Here is an 11,717-nt window from a genome sequence, read left to right as displayed (position 1 = left end):
TTTCATGATAAAATGATATTGGTAAATAGGCTGTCAAAATGGACCTAAAATGTTCACAAGGCATTGTTATGTTTTGTTTAACGACACCACTGGAGCACATTGATTCATTAATCATCGGCTATTGGATGTCAAACATCTGGTTATTCGGACTCATCAGGGGAAATCCACTACATTTTATCCTAATGCAGCAAGGGATCTTTTATATGCACCTTCCACACAGACAGGAAAGCACATACCACGGTCTTTGTCCAGTGGTGGTGCACTGGTTGGAACGAGAATAAACCCAAGCAGTTGAATTGTGTCCACCGAGGTGGTTCGATCCTGTGATGCAAGCACCTCAACTGACTTGAGCTAAATCCTGCCCCCACAAGGCATTGATATAATCTCAACAGACACAAAACACAAATGGAATTCAAACTGAATACGTATTCTGAGAGTACTGCCAAACCAATACATATCCTCTACTGTGCCCAACAATATTCATGTAATTTCATTTCAATTTGTTTCCGTGTTTATATCCAATTAAGGTTCAAGCACATTGTCCTGGGAACATGCCTCAGCTATCTGGACTGTCTGTCCTCAACAGTGGGTTAGTTATTAGTGAGAGAGAGTAGGGTGTAGTGGTCTTACACTTATCCATCGAGTCATTAAAAGTCATTCTGGGTGGGAGACGGTACCGGGTTGCGAACCCTGTAACTACCAGCCTTATGTCCCATGACTTAACCATGACACCACCAAAGCCGGTCCAACAAAATTTAATATTTTCAGTGTTCCAAGGGCCATAACTCTGTCCAAAATGGGTAAAATTGCCACAAAAGTCAACCTTGATCTGTAAATGTATGTGATAAACATATATAAAACAATTTCAGCCCAATATCTTGAGGTACTGTGGACAGTGGCATATCGAAGGAAAATAACACCTATGGCAAGCACTGAAATCAAAGGTAGATCATACATCTGAAGACAATTCTTTTTTCACTATCCAAGGATGGCTTGTCAGACTTTAATAGAAACTGCTCAGTGGCGCCACCTTTCAAGTGGCACCCAGGGCACATGCCATACCCTAGGTATGTCACTAATTGTGGAGAAAAAAGAAGTCCAGAAAACTATATTTGGGACAGACACACAGACAGACGGAAGCTATACTGTTCTTCAGTTGGACCAGTAGAAGATTAATAACTTTAAATAAAACACATTAAACTAAATTTATATTTGCATTTCTTTTGTTTGTTCAGTACACTTTTGTAACAAATAAACTCCACAGATACAAAACAATACAAGGCTTTTCGTAAAGAAAATTGGTCAAAACCGACTCCTCATTTAATTGCATTATTTGGCGACCATTCTGTACCCCCAATTCCCTTGGAAAACCTAATAACATGATTAATATGTACAATATCATGTGTACATATTTAAAGAATGAACAGTATGTACTGGTGAATTTGCTACATATTTATGAATTAATGTACGTATTATACAAGTATAATTTATTGCATGTTTAAAATGAGCGACAATTAATATATTTATTACAGTTATTTTGTATACATGTTGATTTGAGGTAACATATTACTTAGATCATGTGGCATGAATTTACATAAATTAATGGTTATGAATTAATATATGTATTACATGTACATGGGTACAACTTATTTGATGAGTATGGATTCATGTATGTATTAATGTATGTATTAATGTATGTATTAATGTATGAATTAATGTATGTATTACATGTACATGGGTACAACTTATTTGAGGAGTATGTATTAATGTATGTATTAATGTATGTATTAATGTATGAATTAATGTATGTATTACATGTACATGGGTACAACTTATTTGATGAGTATGGATTAATGTATGTATTAATGTATGTATTAATGTATGTATTAATGTATGAATTAATGTATGTATTACATGTACATGGGTACAACTTATTTGATGAGTATGGATTAATGTATGGATTAATGTATGTATTAATGTATGTATTAATGTATGTATTAATGTATGAATTAATGTATGTATTACATGTACATGGGTACAACTTATTTGATGAGTATGGATTCATGTATGTATTAACTATGTACAATTATATGAGTATGGATTAATGTATGTATTAATGTATGTATTAATGTATGTATTAATGTATGTATTACATGTACATGGGTACAACTTATTTGATGAGTATGGATTCATGTATGTATTAACTATGTACAATTATATGAGTATGGATTAATGTATGTATTAATGTATGTATTAATGTATGTATTAATGTATGTATTACATGTACATGGGTACAACTTATTTGATGAGTATGGATTCATGTATGTATTACATATGTACAATTATATGAGTATGGATTAATGTATGTATTAATGTATGTATTAATGTATATATTACATGGATACAAATTAATTAATTTGATGACTTAATATGTATTTTATCTATTATTACTTACAGCACTGTGCTATAAATGTATGTAAATATTAAATAGAAATATGTTTGTATGTACTACTAGAGTTTCAATTCATGTATTTGCTACTACAAGGAACTATTTATTACCTACAGTACTATGCTATAAATGTATGTATTCATTAAATAGGAATACTTTTGTATTTACCACTAGGGTTTCAATTCATGTATTTGTTACTACTACAAGGAACTGTTCCAGATATAATAATGGGGGTAGTGAGTCACCTAACATACTCCATTAGTAGCATTTAAAAATAAAATAGAGAAGATAAAAATCTACAAGTTCATTCATGCGCCACGTTGATGCAATGCTCAGTCACTTATAAAACAGATTGTCATTAGCACTAACAAGCTAACAGAGGAAGAAAGGAATGTATTCGTGGCGGTGTCTTGTCACTTGTGAGGGGGTCGTGACTTCATAGGTCGACCGGAACTGCCCTGACTGCTTGTTGAGGCCTTCCGTGGACTTGTGGAGCCTGTAAAATAAGACAAAGATTTCAGAATATAAAATAAAGTTTGTTTTGTTTAACTACACCACTAGAGCATATTTATTTATTAATCATCAGATATTGGATGTCAAACATTTGGTAATTTTTACATAGTCTTAGGAAACCCAGTTACATTTTCCATTAGTAGCAAGGGATCTTTTATATGCACCATCCCACAGGCAGGATAGCACATACCACGGCCTTTGATATTTCAGTCTTGGAGCACTGGCTGGAACATAAAATAATTATAGAACATGCATTAATCTAAACTATACAATGTCCGCAATTATTCCAATATGTCTTTGTTAAAGACTGAAGTGATGCATTGTTGAAATGTCAAACTCAAAGGCTTGCAAAAGGACAACATCAGTTCACTCATGCGAGATAAAACAGCACACGTATGTTTACTCATTACGAAAATGTAGCAGTCTACTATTTCACATTTTCTCTTTTTTTTTTTTTTTAATGTACTTAATTTTGAGGCACTTACATGTAAACGAACAGATGGAAAGCTCTATCATTTGAATAAATAAATAAATAAATAAATAAATAAAAAAAAAAAATAACAAAAAAAATAACAAAAAATAACAAAAAAAATAACTAAAAAAAAACATTAAAAAAAAAAAAAAACTTGCTTTTCTTTTGGATTTTTCAGATTATTTTAAGCATCAAAACTTGTTGATATGAAAAACTGATATTGGACATATATAACCAGTTCTTAGCCCATATTTTCGAAAGTGATCTCAGCGCTAAGAAATTGTAATCTATGACGTAACTATGGCATCATAGCCTGCAATGGTTTTACCATTTTTTAGCACTAAGATAGCTTTGAAAATACCTAGCCTGCTTGTGAGTCTTCCACGTGAAATGAATGGAAACCAGGGTTTGATAAATCCACTATCCGTCAGTCCCGGCTAGTGAATGTTTAGTCTGAGCTAGTAAAAATTATTAACCACATCACAATAATACATACGGTACTAGCCAAGCCTTGTCAGGGTTAGTGACTTTCTCAAACATTTGTCAAACACTGTGCTAACTATAACTGGATATAAACATTAATTAAAAACTAACATTAAAATGTACCACTGACCTGTTTTACCTGCCGAGCTGGGTCTTGGGCCGGACTCTGAGAACTGTGGTTGAGGCGGGGGATCTTTAGAGATGGATGACCGCTGGCTGGGTGGCCGCTTGAGGCCGGAGATGTCCGGCGTCCGCATCAGGCGGGGTCGCGAGCCAAACGCCGCTTTGTACTCCTTGATACTGGGGAGAAGAAATTACAAGGTGATTGTTAAATAAAGCAGGCTGGATGATGAAAGTAGGTGGCTATATTATCCTAAGTGCAGTGAGGCCTATACAGGATTCTGATTATCTTTAAAGGTAGAAGGCAGTCTGTTTGAGAAAAGTAGGTGGCTATATTTTCTGAGCAAAGAGAGGTGTATACAGGCAGCAAGGTGTATACAGGCAGCAAGGTGTATACAGGCAGCAAGGTGTATATTGCTAACAAGGTGTATACAGACAGCAAGGTGTATATTGCTAACAAGGTGTATACAGGCAGCAAGGTGTATACAGACAGCAAGGTGTATACAGACAGCAAGGTGTATACAGGCAGCAAGGTGTATACAGGCAGCAAGGTGTATACAGGCAGCAAGGTGTATATTGCTAACAAGGTGTATACAGGCATCAAGGTGTATACAGGCATCAAGGTGTATACAGGCAGCAAGGTGTATACAGGCAGCAAGGTGTATACAGGCAGAAAGGTGTATACAGGCAGCAAGGTGTATATTGCTAACAAGGTGTATACAGGCATCAAGGTGTATACAGGCAGCAAGGTGTATACAGGCAGCAAGGTGTATACAGGCAACAAGGTGTATACAGACAGCAAGGTGTATACAGGCAGCAAGGTGTATACAGGCAGCAAGGTGTATATTGCTAACAAGGTGTATACAGACAGCAAGGTGTATACAGGCAGCAAGGTGTATACAGACAGCAAGGTGTATATTGCTAACAAGGTGTATACAGGCAGCAAGGTGTATACAGGCAGCAAGGTGTATACAGGCAGCAAGGTGTATACAGGCAGCAAGGTGTATACAGGCAGCAAGGTGTATATTGCTAACAAGGTGTATACAGGCAGCAAGGTGTATACAGGTAACAAGGTGTATACAGGCAGCAAGGTGTATACAGGTAACAAGGTGTATATTGCTAACAAGGTGTATACAGGCAGCAAGGTGTATACAGGCAGCAAGGTGTATACAGACAGCAAGGTGTATACAGGCAGCAAGGTGTATATTGCTAACAAGGTGTATACAGGCAGCAAGGTGTATACAGGCAGCAAGGTGTATACAGACAGCAAGGTGTATATTGCTAACAAGGTGTATACAGGCAGCAAGGTGTATACAGGTAACAAGGTGTATACAGACAGCAAGGTGTATATTGCTAACAAGGTGTATACAGGCAGCAAGGTGTATACAGGCAGCAAGGTGTATATTGCTAACAAGGTGTATACAGGCAGCAAGGTGTATACAGACAGCAAGGTGTATATTGCTAACAAGGTGTATACAGACAGCAAGGTGTATACAGGCAGCAAGGTGTATACAGACAGCAAGGTGTATATTGCTAACAAGGTGTATACAGACAGCAAGGTGTATATTACTAACAAGGTGTATACAGGCAGCAAGGTGTATACAGGCAGCAAGGTGTATACAGGCAGCAAGGTGTATACAGACAGCAAGGTGTATACAGACAGCAAGGTGTATACAGACAGCAAGGTGTATATTGCTAACAAGGTGTATACAGGCAACAAGGTGTATACAGGCAGCAAGGTGTATACAGACAGCAAGGTGTATACAGGCAACAAGGTGTATACAGACAGCAAGGTGTATACAGGCAGCAAGGTGTATACAGGCAGCAAGGTGTATATTGCTAACAAGGTGTATACAGGCAGCAAGGTGTATACAGACAGCAAGGTGTATACAGGCAACAAGGTGTATACAGACAGCAAGGTGTATACAGGCAACAAGGTGTATACAGGCAACAAGGTGTATACAGACAGCAAGGTGTATACAGGCAACAAGGTGTATACAGACAGCAAGGTGTATACAGACAGCAAGGTGTATACAGACAGCAAGGTGTATACAGGCAGCAAGGTGTATATTGCTAACAAGGTGTATACAGGCAGCAAGGTGTATACAGACAGCAAGGTGTATACAGACAGCAAGGTGTATACAGACAGCAAGGTGTATATTGCTAACAAGGTGTATACAGGCAGCAAGGTGAATACAGGCAGCAAGGTGAATACAGGCAGCAAGGTGTATACAGGCAGCAAGGCGTATACAGGCAGCAAGGCGTATACAGACAGCAAGGCGTATACAGGTAACAAGGCGTATATTGCTAACAAGCTGTATACAGCTAACAAGATGTATACAAGTAACAAGGTGTACAGTACGGTGTATAATATTTAAGTATGAAAAGCAGGCAAGTCATATCTACCAAGTACAGGAAGGTGCAAAGCTGTAAGCATGAAAAGTCTGAAAATATATCTATTAAGTATACAGTACTTGTAAAATTGTAAGCATGACGAACAGATTGCTATATCTACTGAGCACAACAAGGAGTATAATTAAGAACTGTCTGTTATTTCTTTATGTTCATCTGGGTATGAACAAAAAAAAATCATCCGTAAACTGTATGAATCGGCAAAGCCATTGTCACATAAGTTTGCAGATGGGTTTTTTTGTTCATACCCAGACGAATGTCAAAGAAATAACAGACAATACTTATAATTAAATTTGAATCATACAGGCTAATAAATACACTAAAATGTCATACTTTATTTTGAATTATTTTACATCCATAAACAATAATGCTCAATAAGACAACTTTCCCATATAAAATGATGTCATCAGATATGATGTTCCCTGATGACGTGATTCTTAAGTTCATCGAGAATTGAACAAACTCCGGTTGCTACGTCTGGACCAATGGGTTGACGTTATGTTGTAATGAATGTAACAGAAATGTTATTATTTACAGGTGGAGATCTAGAACTTTTCACAGAGCGTGTTCTAGATGCTACAAGTTTAATGTCTTGATTAACGTGTCCACTACATCAAGTAATTTAGCTCAACTTACCACAGATCATAAAAGGGGAAATTAAAAGGGGACAAACGAACAAAAAACAACAACCAAACAACAACAAAAACCACAAACAAACCCCAACAAACAAAAACAAAATTTGAAATTGACTGAATATGAAAAATAACTAATGTGCGATCAATGTGGATATTAATAGGTTTTTTTCTCACATCTAGACAAAGGCTATTTACTGTAACGAGTTATCTATACAGGGAACATATTGGGCCGGGAAAAAAAAGACTTGTTTTATTTAACAACGCACTCAACACATTTTATTTACAGTTATATGGCATTAGACATATGGTTAAGGACCACACAGATATTGAGAGAGGAAACCAGCTGTCACCACTTCATGGGCTACTCTTTCCGATTAGCAGCATTCATTCATCCCAACTTATTTTCGTGCTTATATCCAATTAAGGTTCAAGCACGCTGTACTGGGCACACAGCTCAGCTATCTGGGCTGTCTGTCCAAGACAGTGGGTTAGTTGTTAGTTGGTTAGTGGTTAGTGAGAGAGAAGAGGGTATAGTGGCCTTACACCTACCCACTGAACCCTTAAGAACTCGCTCTGGGTTGGAGCCGGTACCGAGCTGCGAACCCTTATCTACCAGCATGTAGATCGATGGCTTAACCACTGTGCCACCGAGGCCGGTGATTAGCAGCAAGGGATCTTTTATATGCACCATCCCACAGACAGGGTAGTATATACCACGGCCTTTGATATACCAGACGTGGTGCACTGGCTGGAATGAGAAATAGCCCACACCGACCGTGCATCGAGCGAACACTGTACGACTGGGCTATGACCCGCCCATATGTATTGGGCCGATTTTATGAAACCTGTTTCTCTTAACCACGGATGTTTAAGCACCGTAAATGTCTGTAGAAACACCTGTGTAAGTCTAAAACAGGCTTTGTAAATTCGGCCCCTTGTTTTTAAAATTTTGATTAGCGATGTTTCTGGTCAATTGAAAACTGATTAGCACCTACAGATCAATATTTTAAAATTGTGTAGCGATCTCGGAAATTTGTGTTGCGAATTGCGACACGATACTGAACAAAATGTTCCCTGCTATAGTGTTGAAATATGTATTTCATCGAGTTTTCTATAGTATTTATTCTTGTAAAATTCCTTGTGCACAGACAACATATTTTTAATCTACAGCAGTTATAAAAAGTATTAATGGAAATAACAACACCATCCCCCCAAAATACAATTTCCAACAATAATAATCAACAGACTTACTTCAACTTGATTGTTATGTTACCATTGTTCTCTTCATCTGCTAAGGTGCAGTCTAATGACTGCGTTAATCTAGTCGCACAAAGCAAAAAACTGTCTCTATTTAGTTATCCTATTTCATTGTATTATAACTGTAATCTCATAACTGCATCTGATTTTTTTAATTTGAGATAAAATTGCCTAGAAATGGGGAAGACAGATCTGAACTGCCATAATTATGTACCTGTATGAACTGCTTCGTGCTAACACGCTACACCATTCATTACAGTGTGCATAGGTTGTACTATACCAAATTAAATCTCATAGGTGACCATACCCCTAGTTTCGCACAAAATTTGAGTAAAGAGTCAACATAATGACTTCTTTTTTTTTAAATTCCAATGATATAAACATTTTAATTTGTTCAGTTTAATTAGTTCCTCCGTGGGTATGCTAAGCATTTTTAACAGTATTGTGTGAAAAGCCAAAATTGAAAAGTTTGGCAGGAAAGAACCCGTTTCTTAAGTTTCGACAATATTTTTTTAAACGTCCATGTTAAGAAACACAAAGCAGTGCTGTGGTTCACACTTCCATGAACATCACAAATGACCACATTCAATTCTTAAACATCCTTTACATATCTTCGTTGAGATATATATTGCCGTAGGTCAGGAACATCACCGACAGTACAAAAGTGCCGTCGGCAAAGCTCTCTAACAATGACAAAATGTATACACCTGGTGTACATTATCTGCCAGTATATAACATTTGTACATTTGAAATATGTCTATATGCAGAAAAATAACCTTTCAGTATTAATGTTTATTTGCTGCAAAAGTCACATTGTAAAAAACTGTCAAAGGCAGGGTTAAAATTGTCATCGGTGCGTCATTTCACCCATGACATTTTTTTATTTATTATTGCCATGGGAGACAAATTCTTAAAGGGACATTCCTGAGTTTGCTGCATTGTGAGATGTTTCAGACTAATAAAATATTTATACGATTAAACTTATATATGAAATATGTTTTCTTGTTTAGAATATCAGTGTATGTAGTATATTCAAGGTGTTTTGGTCATCTTAATGTTTGTAAGAAGCCCAAACTGGATTTTGTCTTCAAATAATTTCGTACATATGAAAAAAACAAATTTTCGGAAATAAAATGAAATTTAACCTAGTACAAATATTAGAACGATCAGAAACACATTGAAAATACAGCCACTAATATTTTATGCAGAAAAATATATTGAAGCAAACTCAGAAATGTCCCTTTAAGTTGGAGCCCTGTGTTAACCACTACACCACCGAGGTTGGTAATACACTATTACTTCCACCGTTTTATACAGCAATACTCACTCTGCGTTAGGTCCTAGATTCTCCAACGCTTTTGTGGACGGACGCATGGACTTGTCACTCGACTGGCTAGCAGGACGGACAGACAGAACTTAAGAAAAAAAATATATATATATTTAAAATGTTTTATGACAATACCTAGATGAAATACAGATGTACAACATGCCATGAAGTAAAATTGTAATTTAACACATTTGTGAGAACAAATCTGATCAGATATCTAATAAAATTGTTTCTGACATCCCCCTCTGATAACAATCATTCAGTATCTAACTAGTGTAATATTGGTGAGATGTGAGCATCACGCGTAGATCACTTGCTGACCCAATTCGCAGAAAAATAATGTGTAGTAGGTCTCGACATCTACTTACTTCTACGTTGCAGCTTATTTTCAGTTGGTTTGTAATAAATAAAATACTAAACTACCTGTAGCTTGCCTGTCATGCTATTTTTATGAAACTCGTGAAACTCGCTCGTCAGATACCAAACCTGTTCACTAATTTCGTAAAAATGGTATGACAGGCAAGCTTGTTTAGTATTCTATATATAAACCTATAAATTCATTTCCCAGATAGAGGAGGATCAATCCTGTGACCAACTGCACCTCAGCTGAGCACTCTACCACTGAGCTCCACCCAGCCTTGACAAATCTACTATCCCTCGGTACCAGCTAGTGAATGTTTGGTCTGGTCTAGTGTAAATTACCAACTGTATGACTATAATACATAGGGCACTAGCCACAGCTTCTGTGAGAGCGAGTGACTTTCTCATTCACCTGTCAAACCTTGCAGTATCTTGGTGGTTTTGTTAACAGAGAGGTTAACCTTCTGACTACTGCAGGTGAGATATCTCGCCTAACGTCACACAAGCTGACACACTGTGTACCACATACAGTACATTCATTCATTCTTATTTCCTGGCGTTTTGCATAGGGCACTGATCGAAATAATAATAGAACAAAACTGATCGAACCTAATCTAGATAATGGCCGCTTTAGTTTTTTGTTTTTGAATGAGAAATATACCTGGAAAATTTATGTTGAAAAAGTGGGTTTTGGCAAGTATTTTCGACTGATAACAATGGTAGAACATCATGGTAATTTTCAGGAATTAGCTGATTGTGACAGCTAATTTGATAATGAATTTGACTGTTTTACCAACGACAAAAATCACGAAATATTGAGACATGAATTGGAGTTCATTTCCACAAAAACCATTCTGGTTAGAAACAAAGTTATTGGGAATAATGGACATAAATACTGGACATGACTGCCTACCTTCTTGAGCAGTTTGCTGGGAGCTGGGTCGACTTCCACTTCGCGTGGGCGGTCGCGCTGTCAAGTCTTTGTGTCCCGTGCTTGGTCGACTAACAGGTGGCAGCATCGGACTAAACAACAGAGAGAAGAAACATTCATGTTAGTCTAAGTACTACTAATTAACTCTTGAAACCTCATTTATGGTGAAAGAAATCAAAATATGATCGTCTGAAAACTGAAAACGTTTCAAGTTTGTTTTGTTTAATGACAACACTAGAGCATATTGATTTATTAATCATTGGCTATTGGATGTCAAACATATGGTCATTCTGACAATGTTTTTTAACAGGAAACCCGCTGTCGCCACATAGGCTACTCTTTTACAACAGGCAGCAAGGGATCTTTTATTTGCGCTTCCCACAGGCAGGATCGCACAAACCATAGCCTTTGTTGAACCAGTTATGGATCACTGGTCGGTGCAAGTGGTTTACACCTACCCATTGAGCCTTGCGGGGCACTCACTCAGGATTTGGAGTCGGTATCTGGATTAAAAATCCCATGCCTCGACTGGGATCCGAACCCAGTACTTACCAGCCTGTAGACCGATGGCCTAACGACGACGCCACCGAGGCCGATCATCCCACAAACAGGACAGCACATACCACGGTCTCTGATATGCCAGTTGTGGTGCACTGGCTGGTATGAGAAATAGCCCAATGGGCCCACCGACGGGGATCGATCCTAGATCGACCACTGGGCTATGTCCTGCCATGGACGTAAGATAATGAGACGGTATC

At 37.5% G+C, this 11,717-nt stretch overlaps 1 protein-coding gene across 3 annotated transcripts in view; it reads right to left on the bottom strand.

Annotated features, from left to right (window-relative positions):
- Positions 1–1,437: 1,437 nt before the first annotated feature.
- The window catches only part of LOC121390461 (lisH domain-containing protein ARMC9-like), a 44,923-nt gene continuing 34,643 nt past the window's right edge, over positions 1,438–11,717 (bottom strand). For 2 of the 3 annotated variants that reach the window (XM_041522282.1, XM_041522283.1), the window contains 5 exons: positions 10,942–11,051; positions 9,669–9,756; positions 8,336–8,404; positions 4,048–4,217; positions 1,438–2,945 (listed from right to left, as the gene is read on the bottom strand). In XM_041522282.1, the coding sequence (XP_041378216.1) occupies positions 2,863–2,945; positions 4,048–4,217; positions 8,336–8,404; positions 9,669–9,756; positions 10,942–11,051 (520 nt within the window). In that variant the 3' untranslated portion in view covers positions 1,438–2,862. The remainder of the gene's footprint in view (positions 2,946–4,047; positions 4,218–8,335; positions 8,405–9,668; positions 9,757–10,941; positions 11,052–11,717) is intronic. The other variant, XM_041522284.1, reaches the window with a different exon arrangement.

Source organism: Gigantopelta aegis, chromosome 15 (assembly GCF_016097555.1).
Source record: "Gigantopelta aegis isolate Gae_Host chromosome 15, Gae_host_genome, whole genome shotgun sequence".
NCBI lineage: Eukaryota > Metazoa > Mollusca > Gastropoda > Neomphalida > Peltospiridae > Gigantopelta > Gigantopelta aegis.
Note: the sequence above shows the minus strand (reverse complement) of the source record. Positions and strands in the feature narration are given on the sequence as shown.